Source organism: Megascapheus bottae, chromosome 34 (genome assembly GCF_031878675.1).
Source record: "Megascapheus bottae isolate mThoBot1 chromosome 34, mThoBot2.hap1, whole genome shotgun sequence".
NCBI classification, from domain to species: Eukaryota; Metazoa; Chordata; class Mammalia; order Rodentia; family Geomyidae; genus Megascapheus; species Megascapheus bottae.
In genome coordinates, this window is record NC_143542.1 from 3198719 (window position 1) to 3223804 (window position 25086).

General features: G+C 49.5%; 1 protein-coding gene and 1 non-coding gene across 3 annotated transcripts in view; both read left to right on the forward strand.

The window, feature by feature from the left end:
- Lmtk2 (lemur tail kinase 2) overlaps positions 1–25086 on the forward strand; it is a 77378-nt gene that overhangs the window by 50383 nt on the left and 1909 nt on the right. The window contains exons 7-14 of one of the 2 annotated variants that reach the window (XR_016533581.1): positions 5936–6069; positions 13619–13703; positions 15044–15165; positions 16647–16796; positions 17661–20580; positions 22782–22914; positions 23024–23266; positions 24284–24645. Coding sequence is in view for 1 of the 2 variants with exons in the window: in XM_090324227.1 (XP_090180353.1) it covers positions 5936–6069; positions 13619–13703; positions 15044–15165; positions 16647–16796; positions 17661–20580; positions 22782–22914; positions 23024–23266; positions 24284–24312 (3816 nt within the window). In the remaining variant the exon portion in view is untranslated. Of the gene's footprint in view, positions 1–5935; positions 6070–13618; positions 13704–15043; positions 15166–16646; positions 16797–17660; positions 20581–22781; positions 22915–23023; positions 23267–24283; positions 24718–25086 lie in introns of those variants that run through there. The other variant, XM_090324227.1, reaches the window with a different exon arrangement.
- LOC150042637 (small nucleolar RNA SNORA42/SNORA80 family) lies at positions 4384–4516 on the forward strand. Its single transcript, XR_016533600.1, has one exon. It is a non-coding gene; the product is annotated as a small nucleolar RNA SNORA42/SNORA80 family (small nucleolar RNA).

The window sequence follows — 25086 nt, forward strand, 5'->3', positions numbered from 1 at the left end:
CAGTAGCCCTTCCTCGTGCTGATAGAAGGCAGGGAGCCAGGTGTGAAGCTGAGGTGGTGCTCACAGCTAATCCCAACTGCTTAAGAGGCAGGATGGAAACATCCTGTGGTTCAAAGCCAGCCTGAACAGAAACTTCTCAACCAATAGCTGGTATAGTACCGCTCACTTCTGATGGAGGAGCTATAAATAGGATCAAGGTCTAGGGTAGCCTGGGCAAAAATGTAAGACCTTATCCTAAAAATAATAAAAAGTGCTGGGGCATGGCTTAAGTAGCATGGCTCATGTGCCTAGCAAGCACGAGGTTTTGAGTGCAAACTCCAGGAAGAAAAGTAAAACTTCCTGGTAGCCAGTGCCAGTGACTGCATTGCTGGGCCCCAGGGTGGTAATGCTTCTGCAGGGTATGGTCTTGGCTAGTGCATTAGTTCCCTTTACTGCATTCTGCCTTTGGGGCTGGATTTCTGGAAGCATCAGCAGTGGTGAGGTAAGAGAGGGCAAAGCCTGCTTGGGGTTCAAGGTGCTGTACCTTGCTCGGCAGTCTCTCAATTAGAGCAGGTGATCTGGCTGGACAAGGTCCGGGCTTCCATTCTGCTCCTTGTCCTGGATAGAGACTTGGCTGCCACCTTCCCAGACAGAGGCAGGAGGGTCCTGAGTACCAGCTCCAGCCAGGCACTGGACCATTGGTCAGCATATGCTGGCTGTGTAGGGAAGAAGAAAGCTGAGAGTTTTGCCTGGGCCCATTTTTGGCCCCATGGCTTGCTTGAGAGCATGGAATTACTGCTTCCATGATGTGTCTTCTGATTGATGCTTGTTTCTAGGCAAGAGAATCCTCTTTTTTAGAATTGCCCTTTTGCATAAAAAATAGCCAATTAGTGGATATCTTGTTTATAATCCTACAACCAGGACAACAGGTGCTGGGCTTACTGAGACTAAAACATCCTTGACCTAAGGAGCTCATGTAGAAAAGCATTTGTACATGGAGTCCCAGGTATGAGGAGGCCAGGGTCGAGGGGACACATAAGCTGAGAGAAAACAACAGCACTATCAGGCATGACAGCTGGGTGCGAGGTGAGTGGGTGAGGATGGTCCCAGCATCTGGCAATGTTATCCTGCTGCCTGTCGGGCCACATCCCTCCCATACCTCACCACTGCCTGGGACAGCATGGCTTGGGGCTCCATAACAGGTGAGCCTGTTACTGCTATGGCCAGTCCTTTCTACCCGCCCTGTTGCTGTCCCCCCTACCCCAGTGTTTGCTTCCTGGGCCTCTCTGTGTGTCCCCTCCTGTGTTACATTGCCAGCCCCTTATTGCCAACAGTGGCAGAGGCTTCATAGGAGCCATCCATTTCCCAGAAAGCAGTGGGTAATGGCCCTGGGAACCAGGTGAGGTTGCACTGGTACACTTAGCATGGACAGAAAAGTAAAATCCTTTGCAAATCTGTGGATTACTGTTGAATTGATAATATTTCCGATGTAGTGATAGATATAAATCATGTTACTAAAGATCCACTTTTTCTTCCCCCTGGGACTTGAACTCCAGACCTGGGCACTGTCCCTGAGCTCCTTTTACTCAAGGCTAGTGCCCTACCACCTGAGCCCAGCATCACTTCCAACTTTTTCTGTGATTAACTGAAGATAAGACTCTCAGGGCTGGCTTTGAACTCCATCCTCAGCTCTCAGTCTTTTGAGTTGCTAGGATTATAGGCATGAGCCACTGGTGCCCAGCCGGATCCACTTCTTTACGAGTGGGTATTACTGCTAGAAGATGAAAAACCCAACATCTGGCTGGATTGTGTGGAAAGTGCTGGTCTGTCACAGGTCCTGCAGGCTTGTCCTCTGAGAACTGGCAACGGCTATGAGCAAGGTTCTCAGTGATCCAGACCCCTGTGCCTGAAGTTAAGTTGCAGCCTTTGTCCTACAGAGCCAAAACTGCTTAGTAACCCTAGTGGGATTGTACTGATTAGACACCAAGAGCTTTCCCACGGGAGCTGGGTTTGGCTAGGTTTAATATGCAGAGTTATAAAACATTTAAAGCCCAATAAAAATTTGAAATTACAGATCTGCTTCTAAGTGCATTATTATTAATGGATGTTAATTGAAATGTTGGGGTGGCACCACTTTCGGAGAGTGAGTGGCCCGGCTTTAATTTGGGGAATATAATTTGGGATCTCTATGCGGCAAGCAGGTGTTGGTTGAATGAGGCGTGTGTCTGGCCCTGTTCTGGGAGCAGGCCAGAGCCCCAGCTTGTCTAGCCTATCTCATGGCAGACCAGTGACAAAATTGCAGGATGCAATGACTTGATTTACATTAAACCACTGCCAGGCTCAGGCAGCAGCAGGAGACCATTCAGGCTGGTCCAGGAGAACTTCCACAGGAGTATCTGGAAGTGGCTGCACCTCAGATGCAGAACCATATGGCCTTCTGAGTTGGAGAAGGGTCTGCTGACAGAGGACTCCCAGGGGACAGCCTTTGTACAGTAGGCTGGAAGTTGGGGATGATACTTACTGAAATGCAGCAGCCTGGGATTCGTGTTCTTTGTGTTAGAAAACGGAAGGAGCTAGGTGTGGTGATACCTGTAATCCTAGTTACACAGGAAGTGGCAGCAGGAGGATCCCATTCTGAAGCTGTCTCTGGGAGGCACTGAGTTCAAACTTTGGTGGTGCTGGAGTAGAAGGATGGCTTTGTGATGATCCCATTAGCAGAGCAGTGTAAACTGCAGCAGTGGGTAGACGTCTATATGGGGAATCTTGAAAGCTGGGAGGCCAGGAGATGGAGTTAGCAGAAGAGAACAAGCTTATGAGCAGTCTGCCAGAAAGAGGAGAAAAAAGCGAGAGGCCATTAGGAAGGGATCTGGTGGAGCCAGAATATACATTTGGATTGTGCTATAGTTGCATTGGAATGGAGAAGGATTGTGGACTCACCAGGAGACTGGGTTTTAGAACACCACAAGAGTGAATGAGCTGGGAAAAGATGATGTATTGGAGGGGAAAGCAGAGGGTGACTGAGCCATGGCTGTAGTAGGCAGGGATTGGGAGTAGTACAGTACGTGGTTATAGTCTTTCACTTACAAAGGTATTTTGTTATTGTGTTTAAATTCAGATTCAACTGAGCTCCTTACACTCAGAAGAAGCCCAGTGTCTGTGTTGGAATGGAGTCACTGGAGGAAGCCTTGTGCCCTGCTGCTGGGTCAAGGCTTCTTCCTGGACCCTGTGCTGCCATCTAGTGTCGCAAAAGGGAAATTTAGTTCCTTGGGGTGCTGGAGAAGTAGCTGAAAAATTTTATAAACTTGGTTAAGGAAAACTATTCTTACTATAATTAAGTAATGCCTGTAATCCTAACTACTCAGGAGGTTGAGATCAGAGAATCAAAACCATCTGGGGCAGGAAAGTCTGTGAGACTCTGATCTCCAATAAACAACTCAAAAAGCCAGAAGTTGAGCTGTGACTCAAGTGGTAGAATGCTAACCTGGAACAAAAACTCAGAGACAGCGCCAGACCTGGAGTTCAAGCCTCAAGACCAGAAAAGTAAAGTTTTTCTTTTAAAACGTGGTATCTGGAGTGCTTGGAGGACCTGTCTAGAACATAGGCCTATGCTTGGGTGCCATCTACCCAACACAAGTGATTGGGCCCAGCCCTCTGTAGTCTTGTGGATCATTCACTCAGGGCTCTGGCAGGATCAGGGCACCCTGTGGTGATGGAGCACTGGAGCAGAAGCTGTTGGACTTGATCCTTGGCCAGATCCAGTGCAGCATCGACACAGTGTCAGGAGAAAATAATTGTTTCTGTAGGTGGGACATAACAGCATGAGCCAAGTGAAAGATTCAAGTAGCCATGTGCTCTATGATGGCAGTCCGCCGAAGCTGTCTTCATGTTTGGTTTCTGTGTGGGCTACTTCAGGAAAAGCCCATTTGCCTGCAGATCTGAAGTACTTTGCTAGAATTCTTCTGGATTCACTTAGTTATCACTAAACTGAAATGAGCCTATTCTGCTCGAAGGGGTTTATTTCTTAAAGCGAGGGAAAAGGTCCTAGTGTGTCTCCTTTCTTCTTGATGGTGAAAGGAGACAATGCGATGTTTGGAAAGGAACTCAAAGAGACTGGAGCTAGGAGCGGTGGGGTGGGGTGGTCCTGAAGAAATGTTGGTGCTAAAGAAGAGCAGTGCTCCTCTGCAGAACCAGAGAGCCCTGGAGATGCTGAGAGCTCCACAGAGCTCCACAGCGAGTGTACAGGTGACTGAAGCTGAGGCCAGTGTGGATGTGACCTGACCCCTGGCATGGGGCTGGAAGTGCGGTTAAGTGCATTCAGTATTAAGCGTGGGCACGTGGTTCCAGCCTGGGAGGAATCCACTGGTCAGCGCTCTCTGGTCAGTCATAAGAAATATGTCCTTGAATACATGGGTTGGATTTATGGCAGACCCACCCCCCTGAGCCTCTCATAGTGCCCCATGCCAGAGCAAACTGTGGCCCTGAACCATTGCCTGGCCTCTACCTGTGGGCTATTGGCACTGAAGGGGATTTCACAGAGGGAACAAGAAAGAGAAAGAAAGACAAAGAGAAATATGCCCTTGAGTTTTGGTCAAGGAAAACATCTACCCTCTGAGTCTTTCCTCAACTCAGATTTAAAGAAAAAGGAAGGATGTTGCCTTGCTTTCTACATTTCATTACCTGATCAGTAAAGGCTTCCATGTGGAATTAAATCACATTAGCCAGCACTTACTCAGGTCAGAAAGAGAATACGAACAGCACTATTTCCTCCAAAGTGTACTCCTCCAGACAAGTGTACTACCCCAGATGATGTGAAGACAGGTCAAGCCAGGCCAGGCCAGACCCCACCTGAGCAGCCCCGGCTGGTCTCATCTAAATAGGCTTATTCTGTGGTGTTTGGGAGTGTCTGCAGTGTTCTTTCTCACAGTGGTCTCTGGGCACACAGGCCCTGGGTAAAGAAGCTCTGAGCTACCTGAGGGGTGTCACCAGCCTTGAGTTTCCCTCCTCTTCATCGGCTTTCTTTTCTTCCCTCACTCTCTGCCGCTTTCTATTGCTTATTGATTATATCATGGCCACCAGCATTTGCAATGAAGTTTGCTGACAAGTGTTTCTTGGAGGCTTTGAGATTTCCATTCTGCATTTAGTTTAATTCCGCACTATTGTAAAATTATATTTTCTTTGCTGATTTATTTTACATGATCTTGCTTAGAATGACCCTAAAAATATAATGTATGCTGGTCTGGGTGCTGTCCCTGAGTTTTTCCACTCAAGTTGGCACTCTGCCACTTGAGGCAGAGTTAATTGTAGAGTGACAGGCTTTTCTGCCAGGCTGGCTTTGAACCACAGTCCTCAGATCTCAGCTTTCTGAATAGCTAAGATGGTAGGTGTGAGCCCCTGATGCTTGGCTTTAAATGTGTGCTTTGAAATACTGTATTGTTGTTACTTTAAAAAAAATTGTTAATATAAGGGCAGTAAACAGAGGGTAGTCAGGTAGTGAGTACATTTCTTTTGGACATTGTCACCCCATTCCTTTGCTCTCTCCCAGTTTTTCCATGCAGTCCCCACCCACAAGTTGTATAGTTTATTTTCAACATTCAACATAGTGTCTAGTGCATACCACTGCAGCTTTTGTTCATACTGTGTTCCTTCATTTCTGTGCTCGTCCAACCCTCCCAAGGCTAGATAAATGAACAAACAAAACAAAAAGGGTATTATTACTTTTTATAATTTGAAAACTTGTTCAATCTGAGATTTTTATTTGTTTCACTTTTTTGTAGTGTGTGCTAGGCAAGTACTCTGCCACTGAGCTTTACCCCCAGCCTTGAGATTGTTCACTGAGTGCCAGCCTAAGCAGTTTCTGGAGTCAACTTTAGTGGTTTAGTTTGTGCCAGCTAAGTTCTCTGTGTGCTGGTGTGTTTGCTCTCGGATAGCTGACATTCTCGTGGACTGGTCTTTGCAGGGTGATCTGAAGGCTTACCTGCGCAGCGAACACGAACCAGTGCGTGGCGATTCACAGACCATGCTGCTACAGAGAATGGCATGTGAGATCACCGCAGGGCTGGCCGCCATGCACAAGCTGCACTTCTTGCACAGGTGGGTCTGACTGAACACAGGTGTATTCACAGGTCATGACGTTGACACCCAAAGAAGCTAGGCAGTTTGGGAAGGGACACAAAGAAACCTCAAGAAGGACCATTTGTAGTGGAAAGTGTTGGCTTAAACAAGTAGCAAGCGCCTCCTTGGGCTTCATTTTAAATAATACAAAAATATCACAGCACAGCCTAAGGTCTGGAAAATGCAAAATTTCAAAGAATGTAAGAAGTATACACCTCTCAGATTAGGGGGCAGACTGTCCTGGTCTCTCTGACTTGTACATCCTTTTGTGTCAGCCTTAGTCTTACATGTTCAGGCTCACAGTGTGTCCCAGTGCACAACCCTGAGAGAAGAATGGGCTGCAGGCCACCAGCACCTTTTCCTACAAAGTCGTGGCATTGGTATGTGACCAGGTGCCTGCTCAGAGATAGAGGGTGTCATGGATCAGAAGGATCTGAGGAAGCATGGAGTACAGGTGGAGATGCCAGGGAAGGTAGGCGAGCACCTCAGGGACCCACACAACCCACAGCTGTGGAACTGGTGCTGGGCCTCAGGGCCAACCTGCATGCCTCACAGCAATGATGGTGGTTTCACCATTAAAACTCCCAGCACCCTTGAGGCCTACCTCAAACGAGGGATTGTTCTGTGCACCGAAAGGAGAGTGCTGCCAATCATCCCGAGGCTTTGACCTCTGTGTTTAAGATAGGCGTAAATATTCTTCTGGGGTCTCTGGAGAAAACAAACATTGTCACTTCCATTGACTTTTAGTAAGCCATATAACAATATAAAGCCCTAAAAGGAAGACCTGTGCTTGTCTTGAGGAGGTGTCTGTGAAGTACAGTAGGTTCACAAAGTGGACCTCAAATACATTTCTAATATGACTCCATTTTTATGATGGAAACACTTGATGAAGCACTCAGGAGGTAGGGGCAGGAGTTTGGGCCAGTGTGGGCCCTGTCTGAGAATAGAAAGGAAGATAAACCACTAAGGGGTTGGCCTGACAGACATGGATTCCTATCAGTCAGCATTACTTCTGATAGGAGAAAGGGAAAAAGGGCATTAGCCTTTGCTTACAAATCCATGTCATGCTCAGCTTAAAGCAACAAATGAAACAGTTTTAAAACCTAGGTCATGGATCTGTGTGTTGAAGTTCAGGCTTTTTGTGGTTCATCAGAGATAAAAGCCTCATGGACTTTCCTGCCCAGCCCCTCAGATCTCAGCTTCCTGAGCAGCTAGGATGACAGGCATGAGCAGTTATGGAATTCTTGTTGTTGTTGTTGTTTACCAGTTCTGGGCTTGAGCTCAGGGCCTGAGCACTGTCCTTGGTCTTACTCAAGGCTTAGCACTCTACCACTTGAGCCTCAGCACCACTTCCAGCTTTTTTTTCTATGTATGTGGTACCGAGGAATCGAACCCAGGTCTTCGAGCACGCTAGGCAAGCACTCTACCACTAGGCCCATCTCCCAGCCCAGCAGTTATGGAATTCTTAAAACCAAGGCTGAATCCCCTGCACAAAACTTCATAATCTAAAAAGATCTACTCATCTTATAATGGAAATGTTCTGTATATTAATCTTTGGGGTTTTTTTTTATAACATGGCTATTTAGGACAGTTTGTGCTGTTCTCTTTTGTCAAATACAGATGATTATTGCCTACTACTGGTTTTAGGGACTTTTAAATGTAGAAAGTCACAGGGTTCTCATGGGAGCTGGGGACAGTCAGCAAAGCCAGTCATATGCGTACAGGGCCCAGTACACTGCCTTCATACTACTGCATTTTAGTTTGTCCAAGACATCACAGTAAATAAATAGTACTTTCCTGAGAGTTGCCTCAAGTTAAAGTTTTACCTAATTTAGAGTCTTGTCAACTTTAAAACGGAGATAATAACTCACATGGTCTGGATTATATTCAAGTACAAAAGCCCAAAGTAAAGAAACTCCTGGCAGCTAACAACAGCTGTTTAATTTCATTTTCAAAAGTAGCCACGTGGGTAACATTTTCAGTTCGTATGTGGGTCGCCTCCATATGGCACATTTTTAAGTTGGCTCAAAGTGGGACTTCCTGCCTTTGATGAAATAGCACAGCCCACCTGTCCAACCTCAAGATGTCACCACTCTGGAAACCACCCTGGTTAAAATTTGTTAAAATGTTTAAAAAGAGTCTTATGGAAGGGGCACTGTGGCTCAAGTGGTAGCCTTGAGCATAGAGCAGCTCAGGGACAGAGCAAAAGAGTCAGGCTGGCAATGTGGCTTAGTGGTAGAGTGCTTGCCTAGCATGCATGAAGCCCTGAGTTTAATTCCTCAGTACCACATACACAGAAAAAGCCAGAAATGACACTGGGGCTCAAGTGGTAGAGTGCTGGCCTTGAGCAAAAGAAACTCAGGGACAGTGCCCTGGGTCTTAGGCAGGCTACATTCGGAGGAGGCATGCACACCATTTGTGAAGGCCAGATACACAGCACGCTGCCATTACTGCCACATTTCCAAAAGTGGCCTTGAGGCTTCTACAGCTGAGCCCAGACATATGGGGTGATGTTATAGGAATCCGCCTACTGGGCATTGAATTACCCAAGAGCCTCTTCAAGGTTGCCTGGTTTTAAGGTTCAGAGAACAATGAGGTCACTAACCTTCAGGTGTGGCCAGGTAGTGTGGGGGCATGATGAAGTTAGCCCTGGGGTCAGGTGACATGTACATTACCTTAGGAATGCTGTCATTAACAAGCCAGAGTTGTACCCCTGCCTGGGGGCTTCAGATACTGAATTATTAACTTTCTTCAGTTTGTGTGTCTAATCTTTATACTTCTATTTTGGGTTTTCTGTTACTGTTGTTTTGTGCTAGTACTGGAGCTTGAACTCAGGGCCAAGGGTGCCATCCCTGAGTTTTTTGCTCAAGGCTAGTACTCTACCACTTGAGCCCCACAGCTCCACTTCCAGCTTATTGGTGGTTAATTAGAGATAAGAGTCCTATGGACTTACCTAGACAGGTGGCTCACGCCTGTAATCCTAGCTGTCCAGGAGGCTAAGATCTGAGGATCACAGTTCAAAGCCAGCATTGGCACGAAAAAGTCCATGAGACTCTATCTCCAGTTAACCACCAGAAAACTGGAAGTGGTCATGTGGCTCAAGGAGTAGGGTGATAGCCTTGAGCTGTGCCATACTCAAAATTGTCCTTTTTTTTTTTTTTTTTTTTTTTTTTTTTTTTGCCAATCCTAGGGCTTAAACTCAAGGCCTGAGCACTGTGCTTGGGCTTTCTCAAGGCCTGTGCTCTACCACTTGTGCCATAGCACCACTTCCAGCTTTTCCAGTGCATGTGGAATCAAACCCCAGTCTCTATGCATGCTAGGCAAGTACTCTACTGCTAGGCCAAACTCCCAGCCCACCAAAATTGTCTTTTTAGCGGCCAAAATTGTGTGCATTAAGCTGGGCAAGATGGCTCATGCCTGTAACCCTAGGTACTCAGGTGGCTGAGATCTGAGGCTCACAGTTCAAAGCCAGGCTGGGCACTAAAGTCCATGAGACTCTTATCTCCAATTTAACCACCAGATAACCGGAAGTGGCACTGTGGTTCAAGGGGTAGGGTGGTAGCCTTGAGCTGAAGAGCGCAGAGATAGCACCTAAGCCTAGAGTTCAAGCCTCATGCCTCATAGGGAAAAACAAAACAAAACAAAAAAAAACAAAGAGGGGGCCAGGAATATGGCCTAGTGGTAGAGTGCTTGCCTAGCATGCATGAAGACTTGGGGTCGATTCCTCCATACCACATTCATTAAAAAAAAAAGCCAGAGGTGGTTCTGTGGTTCAAGTGGTAAAGCGCTAGCCTTGAAAAAGCCCAAGTACAGTGCTCAGGCCCTGAGTTCAAGGCCTAGGACTGGCAAAAAATAAAATAAAAATTGTGTGCATGACTCTGCTTTAATTCAACTAAAAGCCAAAGGTAGTGCTTGGCATATACTGGCATTAAATGAGAAAGAAACCAATCTCCCATATCATGACCGGAACAGACTTTCCTCCACCAAGCCTGAGTCCAATGTAGGAAGCCCACAGCAGTTGGTAGGGGTGAGGCATGAGAGTGGCAGCCTAGCCTGGGTTCTGGTCTTCCCTAATGGAATGGCAGGCCAGAGCCTATTCCTGGCTAAAGGTAGAGCTGGCATTTGTAGGGGCGAAGGGAAAGGTGGAGCCATGGCAGCGCTGATCATGAGGCTGGATCCCACCCTGCTTGGAGTTCTAAATTTTCTTGCCTTTTTTGGATTTGGTTTGTTGTTAAGTCTTGAAGACACTGAATTCATCTTTCCAGTAAGTTCATGGAACAATCTATAGAGATCAGTGACAGATAAGTGAGAGACTAGGTTGTGTGAATGTTTAAAGTCAGCTGATATTGGGTTAGATCCCGGACAGGAGTGTTAACACACCCCCTCCTTTGGCAGGATGATCTAGGTGTTCCCAGCGTCTGCAGAACATTCTGTGAATGCTTCGTTGATTGTGCAGATAAAAACTGTTTGGGAGCCAGGAAGCCGGTGCAGCCCCTAAAACTCAGCCTTAGTGGTTTGTTCAGTTTATTTGTCTCAGCCACTAACTGAATTTGAAGTTTGCTCCAGACACAAACAGCATGTGCATCGTATAGGGCCGAAGCTGCTGTGGCCTGATCTCCAGGCAGGACTTGTGAGGGAGGTGGTGTTGCCATAGTCCTTAAAGAATTGAACATAAAATACAAACTGGTAGATTGAGGCAATTTGGAAATTGCTGAAGAAGGATGTGCAGGATGATGGAGAGGGAGAGAGAGGGAAAGAGCATTAGGAGGAGGAGGTACAGTGAGCCTAGTAATGGGACAGGTACACAGAAGAGAAGAAAACAGATGACTGGAAGCTAGACTGTAGAGACCTGTGAGCCTTGGGGCGATCATGCTAATGGGCCAGGTAGCTGGAACTCCATGCTCATGCGTGGGGCACACCCGTGTATGGTATGTGCCTGTGAGCAATCACTTTCACAGTCAAGTTTTCAGTGTTTAAGAAAGAAAAGGCAGTACCGACAACCAAAGAAGGATGGACAAGTGATGGCTGAGGATAGTTTTTATGTTCCTTTTATGAAACATAATTAGTTGATGGCCAGATCAGGTGTTTGCTTGTGTTGTATCTCACATAGAAATGAGGACAGGCATTTGGGGAAAGGAACTAATGCAAGTATGGTCTAAACCCAAGAGGAAGCCAGGTATGACACTTCACAGTCGTAATGCTAAGGCTCAGGAGGTGGAGGCAAAAGAATCACAAGTTTTTGAGGTCAGCTTGGCCTACAGGATAAGACTCTGAAACAAAGCAAGCAGAACCACAATAAAAGTATGCAATGTTGAGCTGGGAGTTTGGCCTAGTGGTACAGTGCTTGCCTCACATGTACGAAGACCTAGGTTCCATTCATTCAGAGAAAAAGCCAGAAATGGTACTGTGGCTCAAGTTGTAGAGCTCTAGCCTCGAGAAAGGCCAAGGACAGTGCTCAGACTCTTGAGTTCAAGCCCCAGGACTGGCCAAAAACAAACTATGTATTGTTATTTGAAGGAATGACAAACAAGACAGTAGTAACAAAGTAAGTGTTGGTGGAAGAACCAGAGTAGCTTTGAAACCCCTACACAGTAGAATGTTACACAATTGTTACAAGGGAAGGCTTCAGACTGTTAGATAGGGCCACTGCATGACACCTTGGAGGCCAGTGTGATCATGTAGTCTTAGAAGACTATAAAGCCTGAGGTACTGGGCCCAGAACCCTTACATCCTGTCGGTGATGTTGTCACGGGCCTGGCCACCAGTGACCCATACACACTGAGGAGTGGGCTGCCTTGCCCTGAAACGTGTGGACCTAACGTTGACCTTCGTATAGATGATACCTGAGCAGCCTCCTGGCTAGCCTGGCAGGACAAGAGAACATCGGAACCTCAGATGAGCTGTCTGCTCCTGAAAACAGTATTCTCCATGTATTTCGTCCAGTTTTGCATGTGTATGCTAGAGCCACTTGGGCACCAAGCAACCAGGGCAGCCAGCTTTGTCTTTGTACCCACTTAGCCCAGATGCTTTGTCCTCAAAACCCAGCCAGCAGTGGTCAGCCCACGTCAGCCAGAGGCACTTTCCTTGGGGAGTCTAGTCAGAATTTCACAGTAGAAGAATTCTGGGTATCCATAGCCCAGCCCAGTGCCTGGTATGTGCCTGTGTGCTCAGCAAACGAGAGGTTGCTCAGCGGCTAAGGACTTCCCCGTAAGCCTGGGAAGGCTGCTTGTGCCCCACCAGGGTGGTCTGGGCACAATCTGCCCGGACCCCTGGGCTCCACATACGGGATGTGCACAGAAGGTGAGCAGAACCCTAAGTTTTGGCCACGGGCAGGTGGCCCAGAAGTGGGGGTATAGCTGTGCTCTGAGCGCTCATGTCCCTTTCAGTGTGGCCTGTGTGGGCCTCCGTGCCCGACTTTGTGTATGTCTTCTAGAGAGTAGGAACCCTTAGAAAAGGTCTTCTTCCCTGCCAGGCCCTTAGCTTCCAGTAGGTCCTGTGGTTCCGGTAAACAGAGGTGTGGTTATTTGAACTGGTCCTGCATTTGCAGGAGAATCCCTCCAAAGAGGGAGGGGTGAGCTGTAAGGTGGAGTTGCCTAGGTTACAGGCAACTCACAGACTTTCATGTTTGAGCTGGCTTTGAGCCGATCCTCAGATCTCAGCCTCCTGCGTATAGGATTACAGGTGTGAGCCACTAGTGCCCAGATTACTGGAGACTCTTATCTCCAGGTAACTAGCAAAAAGCTAAAGTGAAGGTATGGCTCAAGTAGTATTGTGCCAATCTTGAGAGCTAAGAGACAGTGCCCTTGAACATAAGCCTGAGTAGTGACACATTTAAAAAAAAAAAAAAAAATGTGCCAGCACAGTGGTTCGCACCTGAAATCCCAACTACTCAGGAGGCTGAGATCTGAGGATCGCTGTCCAAAGCCAGCCTAGGCACAAAAGACAGAGATTCATATCTCCAATTAATCAGTAAAAAAGGGGAAGTGGGGCTGTGGCTCCAGGGGGAGGGGGAGGGCAGTAACCTTGAGCTGAAGAGCCAGGCCCAGAGTTCAAGCCCCACAAAAAATAAGTAAATAAATAAATGAAAAAAAATTAGAAAAACCACTAACTTGTTCTTAATTTATATAAGTAAATTATTGCCTCTAACAATGCTGTTTTAATGATGTAAATTACTATGGAAACTTTTCATTAAAACCCCATTAACCTTCACTTACAGCAAATAGTCTGTTAGCTAAACTTGGTCCAAAAAAAAAATTCAGACAATTTAACTGTTTTAGAATTCTTTCTTGGTCATTGAAATACTAGGCCCCAATCCCTACCTCTTACTGTTGTAGAGCAGAATGCAGTGTAGAGATAATTGGTAGCCCAGGGGTCACAGCTGCTCACGGGATGATAGGTGCCGTCACCTCTGTGACGGAATTTTACATATTGTGAGTCCTAGAGGAAGTCTCTGTCAGTGCTAAGCCTGCCTTGTTCTAGTTCTTGAGCCTCTTCATTCCTGTGCTCACTTTGTCCTTTCTCTTTGCAGTGACTTAGCCCTGAGGAATTGTTTCCTGACCTCTGACTTAAACGTGAAAGTAGGGGATTATGGAATAGGATTCAGCAGGTACAAGGTAAGCCACAGTTTAAGGGCTGTCTCCCTGATCCAATTTAATTTCAGGTGAGAAGTTGTATCTCAGAAATCCCTGTTTTTGGAAGAAAGGGTAAACGGCTTGGGTATAGAGAGGTCCTGGTCTTTGAGGGCAGAGTTTGTTCCAGTCACCTTGGTGGTTGTGTGCATTGTTTTTCTGGATCAGTGCTGGTGTACCACCTTTTGTGACAGCTTTCCAGTTTCTTTATCTATAAAGATTGTGTTTCGTATGATTAATATAGTTGATAGCACATAATACATTTTAGAATGAGCCAGGCACTGGTGGCTCACATCTGTAATTCTAGCTTCTAAGGAGGTTGAGATCTGAGGATCGTATAGAGTGGAGCCTTGAGCAGAAGAGCTCAGGGACAGCGCCCAGACCCTAAGAACAACACAAGTAATAAATAGAAATTAGTGTGACCACAGGAGCTGTAGCAATTATTACCTGAGTAAGAAAATGTCAGGTAGACAGTTCTCTACTACATTGCAGTAAAACCTCAACTCAGTAAACTTGAAATCTAAGTTTTCTAGCAGGTTTTAAATATTCCCCTAGAGAAGGCAGAGGAAAGCCAGACATGAGAGGAAACTCATGCCTATAATCCCAGCCACTTAGGAGATCTTAAGATCATGGTTGAAAGCCAGTGTTGGCAAGAAAGTTCATGAGACTCTTACCCAGTTAACTACCAAAAGCTGGAAGTAGAACTGTGGCTCAAGCGGTAGAGTGCTAGCCTTGAGTAAAAATGGTTGGGAACAATGTGCCCAGGCCTTGAGTTCAAGCCCCAGTACAAGCACACACGCATACACATACAAGAAAGAAAGAAGCAGATGAACTGAACATCTGTGTGCCTGCAGCTCAAAGCATGGTGTGCAACTGTAGGTGGGTGTTTGCCGTTGCTGCCAGTGTCTTGGTGCTTCCTGTGCAGTGAGCACTGTGAGGTGGCACAGTGACACTGAGGTGGAGCCTGTATCGGCCCCTACTCCCCGTCACACGTAGGTAGGTCAGGTCAAGGCTACTGGATCTGCTGCAAGCCCCGCCTTGCATCACTGGTGAATGGTAGGGCATGAGCCCCTAAGCCTGTGCCCAAAGGGAAGTGCACTGAGACCTTTCCCAGGAAGGGTGACTTAAGTGAGCAACTGTGGTTCAGTGCCCATCTCTCCAAGCCAAGGTGGCTTCCAAGACACACCTCCCCCTCCTTCCCAAAGATTCCCACTTTTCCCTGATTCATGTTGTGGCCAGGTGTGTGGTTTTCGAATGCCCTGGAATTGTATTATGCTCACCACTAGTATAATTCCATGAAAACTCAGTGCTTTCCAACCACACAGGAGGATTACATTGAGACGGATGATAAAAAAATTGTCCCTCTTCGATGGACTGCTCCAGAATTAGTAACTAGCTTCCAAGACAGACTCCTCACTGCGGATCAGACCAAGTACAGTAATATCTGGTATGTATCTGCCTGCTCATTGGTAGCCAGGGCTGACTGCCTCATCTTTGAGCAGGAGAGTGACTGCAAGAAGAAAGAAACAAAGGGTGCCAAGGACGAGACACCTGTGGGACGGCAGAGCTATTACACAGTGTACTCATGTTCTCCCCCCCACATACACACCTTCCTCCCTAAGTGCAGAGACCAGGGATGTGGTACATTCTGTGCCTTCCCGGGGCCTGGCATATGATAGATGCTCGCTAAATAAACATAGACCTCCAGAAGAAGGCTGTTATATAATGCTGTGGTTTATGTAGGATCATTTTCATGGATGACTCTGTAATTCTCATCACAGCTTTCTTAACTGATTACATTTTAAATGATGCTTTTCTTCTTTTTCTATTCTCACTGTATCTCACCTTTTTACCTCTTGGTTGGGAAGTTACCTTTTTTTTTTCCTGGTTACCCTAAAACTTATATCCTGCATTTCCTTTACTTAACCTAACATTAACTTATTTCTTAGCTATCTTTCTTGACTAGTATAAAGAATTTCATGGGGGCCAGGAGTGTGGCCTAGTGGTAGAGTGCTTGCCTAGCATGCACGAAGCCTGGGGTTTGCTTCCTCAGTACCACATACACAGAAAAAGCCAGAAGTGGTGCTGCAGGTTAAGTGGTAGAACACTAGCCTTGAGAAAGCTCAAAGACAGTGCCCAAGCTCAGAGTTTAAGCCCCAGAACTGGCAGCAAAGAAAAAAATAAAATTTAGTGTACTTCAATTATGTTTGCCTACACATGTCAAATTATGTTATTGTTGGGGAAAACTTTTAGCCCATAAGACATTTATATATGTATGTAGGTAGGTAGTGCCAATTTTAGGGCTTGAACTGAGAGCCTTTTGCTCTTGCTCAGCTTTTTTGCTCACAGCAAGCTGTGCAATAGATAATAACTACTCTTGGAAGACAGGAAAAAGGGGAAAGAAAGGAACTCTATTGGACCTGAGCATCTGAAGCCATTCTTATGAAGATAGCACTGGGTGTGAAAGCAGGCTGCCCAAGCTAAGAGGGAATATTCCAGCATGGTTACAAAAACCTAAGGCCTCTTCTGAGAAATAAGAGATACAGACAAGAGATGCGTGACTGTCAGGGAACTTCCAGAACTTTTGCTCATGTGAAGATTTCTCTAAGATATTTTCTGATGTTTATAGCTGTTGTGAATGGGTTTTCCTCCACCCTCCAATCACAGGGTATTTCTGTTGTCTCCAAACATTTTACCTCATCCCTGTAATTTTGCCAGAACTCCTAGAGTCGTCATATAACTAATGTGAGCTCCTTACTCATTTTCTCAATACTGGGTTTTGAGCTCAGAGCCTTTACCACAAAACCTTCACCTCCAGGCTTGCCTTCTGATTTTTATGCCACTGCCTCTCCTTTCGCTCCTATAATGTCCAACACTGGTTTGAAAGCTGTGTTACCATGGGAACAAGCTGTGTTCTGTTTCCCGCAGGTCACTGGGTGTGACACTTTGGGAGCTCTTTGACAATGCTTCGCAGCCCTACGCAAACCTGTCTGACCTGGATGTTCTCAACCAAGTCATCAGAGAGAGGGACACAAAACTCCCGAAGCCCCAGCTGGAGCAGCCATTTTCTGATCAATGGTTAGTGGCTTCATGGTCTGTCCTCTTACCTTATCTGAAGACAAAGGAATCACGTTTTCAGAGGATGTCAGTTCTTAAGGTCCCTATTGGAAACTACAAGTATTATGGGAAATATTCAGTACATTATTCAGGACTGACTTCAGAAGTAATATCTTGTTAAATTTTAGTACTATCTTTGAAAATGTTTCTAACAAAAGTTAGATGTTGCCAGGTGAGATGGCTCGTGCCAGTCCTAACAGCCCAGCAAGTTGAGATCTGAGGTTGCGGTTTAAAGTCACTCCAGGCAGGAAAGTCTGTGTGACGTTTTGTTTTGTTTTCTTCTGGGGCTTGAACTCAAGGCCTGAGCACTGTCCTTGAGCTCTTCTGCTGAAGGCTAGTCCTCTACCACTTTGAGCCATAGCTCTACTTGTGGTTTTCTGGTGGTTAATTGGAGATAAGAGTCTTACACATTTTCCTGCCTATGCTGGCTTTGAACCATAATCCTCAGATGTCAGCCTCCTGAGTAGCTAGGGTTACAGGTGTGAGCCGCTGATGGCCAACTCGTATCTAAATGGCCAGAAGTAGAGCTGTGGCCCTACCTGGAGTGAAAGAACTAGTCCTGGGAAAGCCTGTGCACAGTAGAGATTAGTTACAGTAACCTGGGCCTCAGAATCGCCACCAAATAAGAGCAAGCAATCCAAGAGTAGGAAAAGCTGAGTTGTAGCTCTGACAGAGCACCCATCCCCAGAATCACAAAAGAAATCCAAGTAATTGAATGAGTGCCGTAAATGGCTGGCCATAATGATGGTGTAGAGACAGGAGAAGGGTGAAGCCCAATTTCAAGGAGTTTATGACTCTTTCGTATGTTCTCTGTGTGCCGTGTAGGTATGAGGTGTTACAGCTGTGTTGGCTGTCCCCAGACCAGAGGCCGGCGGCCGAGCACGTGCACAGGCTGCTCACGTGCCTGCGGCTACAGAGCCAGCGTGGCCCCGAGGTGGACTTTGAGCAGCAGTGGGCAGCCCTCAAGCCCAACACCAGCAGCACATCTAGTAACGCTGCCTTCCCCATCCTTGATCCCTTCGCCCAGGACCGGCTGGGTCGGGAGATGGAGGAGGTCCTCACGGTGACCGAAACGAGCCAGGGGCTGAGCTTCGAGTATGTCTGGGAGGCCGCCAAGCATGACCATTTTGACGAGCATGGCCGGGGCCACACAGACGAAACCTTGTCCTACTCCAGCATGTTCTTTCCAGTTGATGTGTTCGAGAGTTCACTCTCAGATCCTGGGCCAGGAAAGCAAGACAGCAGTGGCCAGGAGGTCCCACTTCGGGCCCCTGGCGTGGTGCCCGTGTTCGATGCCCACAACCTTTCTGTCGGAAGCGATTATTACATCCAACTGGAAGAAAAAAGTGGCAGCAACCTGGAGCTCGATTATCCACCAGCTCTGCTCACCACAGAGATGGATAACCCAGAACGGCTGGGCGCCGAGGTGCCCCCATTTAAGACCCTCAAGAGCGTTGAGTTTGAGGAGTCCAGTACCGACGAGGACTTCTTCCAGAGCAGCGCCGACCCCAAAGATCTGGGCTTCACCGAGGGCCCCCCCACCCCCAGCGCCCCCGAAAGTCCTCTCAACAGCCTCTTTAGTGAGATCAGCGCCGCTCAGCAAGTGCCCAGTCACCAGAAGCTCTTCGACCTCATGGACCTAGACGGAGCACAGACCGACATAAGGCCAGGTCCCCTGGGCTCCTGCTGGCACGACTCCAAGGACACTTGCCACCTGGACAAGGACAGGCCTCCGAAGCTATTTGACCAGGAGCCTCTGAGCTCACCAGAAGGTGTTCTGCACCAAGACCACTTAGATGCACTGAATGTGGACGAGCTGTCAGAGAACTTCCTGTTTCTTCAGGAGAAAGGCTTACTGAGAGACGCGTGGCAAAGCGAGGCCCAGGGGGATGATCTCCAGACCGAGCTCAGGAACGCAGGCTTCATTGACACAGACTCTCCCAATCTGGAGCTTAGCTCAGCTGCCAGTACGCCAGGCTTGCCAGTGTCACGGGAGCATGGAGGCGCCAAGGATGACGCTGCAGCTGGGGTCCCGAGCAGCACATGGACCCCCTCAATGATGTCTTCCCCGGAAGTGCAGGCACCTCCCACCTCCCTCACTGTGGAAGGAACCCCGCCTGGCAGCCCTCCAGATTCACTTCCCAGGCTTGGAGCAACCAAGACAGCATGTTCAGATGTCAGTGCCCCCAAGGACAGCCTCTGTGAGGACACGGGGGCTGCCCCAGCGGAGGCCCCCTCTCCCCATGCCAAACCCCACTGCGGGGACCACATGCCCCCAGACTCCACTTGCCAAAGCCAAGAGGCCTTGAGACCGACCAAAATGGACTCTGCTCCCCTGGGTGACAGTGAGATTCAGGGGCGCACAGGGAACCATCTTCCGGAGTTGGCACCAGGCTTGGAACATCAGCCGCTTCCCGAAGATGGTCACAGTGCCCGCGTGCTGGAGAAAAACATGGCAGCCATTGAGACTTTGCAGCAGCTCAGCTATAAAGATGCCACAAAAGACACAGGCTTGGCTTCTGCCTCCTCTGACTCCACCAGCCAAGACAGCCTCTTAGAAGACAGCTTGTCTGCCCCGCTCCCAGCCTCCGAACAGGCAGTGGAGACTCCAGACTCCTTAGACTCCGTGGACGTCCATGAAGCCTTAATGGAGTCTCTAGGCTCCCACACACACCAGAAACACCTGCCCCCTGATAAGCCAGCTGACAGTGGCTACGAAACAGAGAACCTGGAGTCCCCTGAATGGACCCTGCACCCTACCCCCGAGGGCCCCTTGGATTCTGCCTCGGATGCTGCTGGTGATGGCGGTCCTGGTGGTCCTGGCAGTTTACCTCCCAACCCGGTGATTGTCATCTCAGATGCGGGTGACGGCCCCCGGGGTGCCGAAGACACCTCGCAGACCTTTGCCTCTGGCGCCCAGAGTTCCTATCGAGACTCAGCCTACTTCTCAGATAACGACTCAGAACCAGATAAAAAATCTGAGGAGATCCCTGGAACCTCAGCTTCCACCGTGGCAGAGAGCCAGGCCCTGCCCGAGCCGGCCTCCCCAGAGAATGGCCTCAGTGCCTGCAACAGCTGTGAGGAGCCGCAGGCGGGACCGCCAGGGCAGAGGTGGGTCCCCACTCTGCAACCCCCTGGCCACCCAGAGCCAGAGGAGGCAGCGGAGGCAGCGACAGCAGAGGTTTCCAGAGAGACTCGGAGCACAGAGGACGAAGCTGGCAGCCCCTTGGGGCTGTGGACTGCGGAACTGAGCAGTGGTGACGACTTGGAGATGCCGGAAGAGCGCCCCTGTACCCTCACCTCCACAGGCACCAACACCAACGAGCTCCTCGCCTTCGCCAGCGCAAATGCTGTGCTGGAAAGGGCCTTGCCCAGCCACAGTGAGGGCCCCAAACTCAAGGAGCCAGATATCGAAGGCAAATACCTGGGCAAACTGGGGGTGTCCGAGATGCTTGAGCTCTCCGAGGACGGGATGGATGCGGACGAGGAAGACGAGAACAGTGAGGACTCGGATGACGACCTGCGGGCCTTCAACCTGCACAGCCTGAGCTCCGAGTCGGAGGACGACGTGGAGCACCCGGTGCCTGTGATCATCACCAGCGAGGACAGCCAGCACCTGCGCAGTTTGCTGAAGCCCTCAGCAGCGGAGGGTGGGGCCCTGCCCGGCAGTGGTGACAGCAGCTGGCAGAAGGAAAAGAAGGCAGTGACATTTTTTGATGATGTCACTGTCTACCTATTTGACCAGGTATGAGTTAGCTCTAGAGGACACCTGTCTCTGTGTATGCAGTAGAGTTCAGGAGTGGGGCGTGAAGCGGAGTATGGTCTCATTTTGGTTTGATTCCGTGGGGTGGGGGGAGGGGGGAGACAGTGGAATTTGGCAGTTCTGGGTTTTGAACACCTAGAACTTGAGCAACACACTTTGAGCACTGTGGTCTGTTGCCATTTCAAAGTAGCAGGTTGTGCTTATTCCAAGTAATTTGGAGTTAGGTACAGTTCCCAGAACAGACAGGAATGTAGAGACCTGGTATTCGGTGTGGGGAAGGCAGCCAGGGTGCTCTTGCTGGTCCCCTAACAATCCTGCAGAAGTTCCTCGCTGCAGCTCTAGAACCCCACTGTGGGCACTATTGCCTGGCAGTTGGGTGCAGGCCTAGAACTGGCGTGGAAGCAAGCTCTGGAGACTGGCCAGCCAGCAGCACCCGAGGCTATGATGTGGGCAGAGCAGGTGGTCAGGCTTCTTGCCTTACTCTGGAACCGGAGCTTAACAGGGCACTGCTGTGTGGGCACAGACTTGGGCACCTTGAAAAACAGAACAGCTTGTAAGTAGAACCTTTGTTTTTCACATTTCTTTACTATATTTTTTTCTTCACTGATGGGACTTGAACCCAGGGAATAGAATTAAATCCCAGCCCAGATAGGGTTTGTTATTGTTTGGTGATACTGGAGGAGTTTTTTTGGCTCATCTTTGTGCTTGCTATCCAGGCACTTTACCATTTGAGCCATGCTTAGCTCTTTTTTTTTTTTTTTCTCTCTTTCATTACTTTTCAGATACAACCTTACATTCTTTTCCTAAGGCCAACCTCAGACCAAGATCCTCCTACATCTTCTGAGTAGCTGGGGTTATTGTGGCATACCCCCATGCCAGAATATTGACTTGAGATGGGGTTTTGTTATTTTTTTGTATGGACTGACCTTACACCTCTGTCCTCCTGGTCTCTGCCTCGTGAATAGCTGGTATTACACCTGTGCATCACTGTGGCCAGGGCCAGCCTTTGCTTTAATCTGAGGCCAGGTCTCTTTATTGCCCAGACCTCAAGTCCTCCTGCCTCTGCCTCCCAGGTGCTGGGATCGCAGGTGGAAAACATGGGACCATACCAGGCACATACCATAGCAGGGCCAGAATCCACTTCTTGAATCGGCTGGAGTACTGGGAATGGGAGACGTGGCTAGAGGACTCACCCAGCTGTCCCTCCCTTTGCTTGGTTCCCAGAGCAAGTCCTCTGGGCTGGGCCACAGAGGAGACCTCGCTGCTTTTCTACCTCCTCCCTGCCATAGCATCACTTTATGCTCTGGTTCTCCTTCTGTCACTTTTATTCTGATGGCTCTTTAAAAAAAAAAAAAAAAAAAAAAGTGCACTTGAGCCCACATTTTGCACGTTGGGGAAAGGCAGCAGACTGGCTCTGCTCCCGGGGGCTGCTCTCCTGCTCCAGCAATTTCTGGTGATTAGGTTGATTCCTTGCTTTTTCCAAAGAATCAGTTTTGGTTTCATGAGGGGTTTGGTGGTTTGGATATATTTTATTTAGATTCATAAAGTAAATGCTTTATCAAATCAAATTCATGCATGGTAGGCAAGGACTGTACCACTAAGCCAAACTCCTAGCCCCTGGTTTTATGTTATTCAGCTCAGATTATTGCTTCATTTCTTTTTTCTTTTCTTCTTCTTGGTGCCAGTCCTAGGGCCTGGATGCTGAGCTTTTTTTTGCTCTAGGCTAACCCTCTACCACTTGAGCCACAACTCAACTCCCCTCCTTTGTTCTTTCTTTCTTCAGCCCCCCCGCCCCCAGTCCTGGGCTTTGGCTCAGGGCCTGAGCACTGTCCTTGGGCTTTCTCAAGGCTAGCGCTCTACCACTTGAGCCTCAGCACCACTTCCGGCTTTTTTCTATGTATGTGGTACCGAGGAATCGAACCCGGGTCTTCATGCATGCTAGGCAAGCACTCTACCACTAGGCCAAACTCCCGGCCCTCTTTTCTTTTTCTCTTCTCTTTCTTTCCTTTTCCCCACCCCCATCCAGTATGTGTGTCTCTCTGTTCTCTCTGTCTCTCCCCCTCTCCCTTCCCACCCCCTCTCAGTACAGTTCATGGTCAGTAAGCGTGAGGGCCCGGGCAGGCTTGGTGTGGCAGCACTGGTGGCAGGAGCAGGCTGACAGGGCTTTCTGTTTGGCATTCTAGGAGACCCCAACCAAAGAGCTGGGGCAGTGTGGAGGGGAAGCCCCCAGCCCTGGGCCCAGCAGCCCGGCCACCAGCTCGGGCTCACCCTACCTGAGCAGGTGCATGAACTCCGAGAGCTCCACCGACGAAGAAGGTAGTTTGCGAGGCGGGGAGCAGGGCTGGGGCGGGGAGAGCATTCCTAGCCCGCGCTCCGTGCACGCGCCTCCGCTGGGATCATGTGTAATAGGGGGTCCTGTTGGCAGGTGGCGGCTTTGAATGGGACGATGACTTCTCCCCAGATCCTTTCCTGTCCAAGACAACCAGCAACCTCCTGGGCCCCAAGCCCACCCTGCAGCCCTCCAAGTACTTCTCCCCGCCACCGCCCACCCGCAGCACCGAGCAGAGCTGGCCACATGTGTCACCCTGCTCCAGGTTCTCCATCTCCCCTGCCAACATCGCCAGCTTCTCGCTCACGCACCTCACCGACTCAGATATGGAGCAAGGAGGTGAGTGGCAGTGGCGTGAGGTGGGAGGCCTGAGCCGTGAGGAGGGGCAGACGTAAATGCCTGGCTACCTGAAGTCATCCTGGTCACTGCTGAGCAGATGATAAAGGGATTTTTATGAAACTCTCAGTCTTAGCAGTCAGGCACCGCGTCTCCCGCTGTAATCCCAGCTACTCAGAAGGTTGAGATCTGAGGATCGTGGTTCAGAGCCAGCCAGGGCAAGAAAGTCTGTGTGGCTCTTACCTCCAAGAAACCACACAAAAGCTGGAAGTGGAGCTGTGGCTCAAGTGCTAGAGCACTAACCTTGAGCAGAAGAGCTCACAGTGTCCCTGCCCTGAGTTCAAACCCAATATCAGCACCAAACAGAAAACAAAAAAATACCACTCCATCTTGACAAAACTTGGACCCACCCCCACTTGTTACCCTCACTTGCCTCCCTGGGGGCCCAGCTCCGGAGCTCCACGAGTTCCCTGGGGGTACTCTAATCCACCTTCACTTCTTCCGTTTCCCTTCTCCACACCCCCAGTCTCCTTTCTCCCCAGAGAAGCCCTCCAGAGGCATGTGCTCCTTGAATACCTGAGCCGAGGGCCTGCACATGCGCCCTGGCGCTCGCGGCTCTTCCCCGGCAGCCGGTGGTGTTGACTTTGCCATTAACTCCTGGTCTCTGAGATAGCAGGCGGCCCGAGTGCCGGCAGCTCATGTGCGGTGTGGGGCCGCACAGCTGGACCCTTTCCCCATGCCTGGATTGAAAGATAACTTAATGGGAACAGTCTTTTATTAGACGTTTGCAGAGCAAACAGTAAACATGGACTAGAAAGCGCTCCTATTTGTCTTTGTACGGCTTCACTCGTGCCGATGAGATAGCGCCCGTGCGGCCGCGGGCAGGCAGGTGTGCAGGTGGGGCCGCCCTGCCCCGAGCTGTGCGACACCTGCTGTGGCTCCTTCCCCACCACGCTTGCCTGAGCTCTGCTCACTCAGAATCTAAAGCCAGCCCTCGTCCCCTGTCCTCTCCCCGCACAGGCAGCAGCGAGGATGGAGAAAAAGACTAGGCGGCTGAGGACCCAGCAGAGTCCTGCATGTCAGCCCGTGCCACGACATCCACTTGACCTGGGCTGTCACGGAGTGGCCAACGAGGAAGACTTGGGAGGTGCAGGGGGTCCGGACAGGCCCCTGCGTCCACCCGTGCAGCGCTCCACCTGGGCCTGGCGACACAGAGAGGCCGGCAGGGTAACGAGAGAGCCACATTGATTGTTTCTAAGGACGTCACACTTGCTGTGTGAGGTGCGCGTGCGCACAGTGCGGGCCCACACCACTCGGTCCTCCGCTCTACGTGGCCCTGAAGAGCTCCGGGGTCCTGAAGAGCCATCGGAAGTGGACGCACGGTACTGAGGGGATTCACTCTGGATGTTAGCATTCGATGTCCTTATAGGAAATATTTTTGATGAGTCCCCAGATTCTGCTGTTTCGTTGATTGACTCCAGCGCCCTGTCCCCTCTCTAACACGGTTTCCGCCCCTACTGGTTCCCAGCCCTCTGGTGAGAGCAGCAGCAGGCGCACCCAGAACTCTGCTGGCCCATGCCCTGTGTGCAGAGGCAGGGCAGCCAGCCTGGGCCTCCCCTCTGCCCCGAATGGCCCCCCAGAAGGCCACACCGCTGAGCGGGGTTTATCCACTTGAGGCGCCCCACCTGGACCTCTCCTGATACCAGAGCTGGGCGTCTTCTTGGTGGGAGGAGGGGCAAGGACGCACTGTCTACCCAGCCCCCCTCCCTGTGGTGGGGATGGGTGGCTCCATAGCACCCCTACCCTTCCTTTGCAGGAGGGGC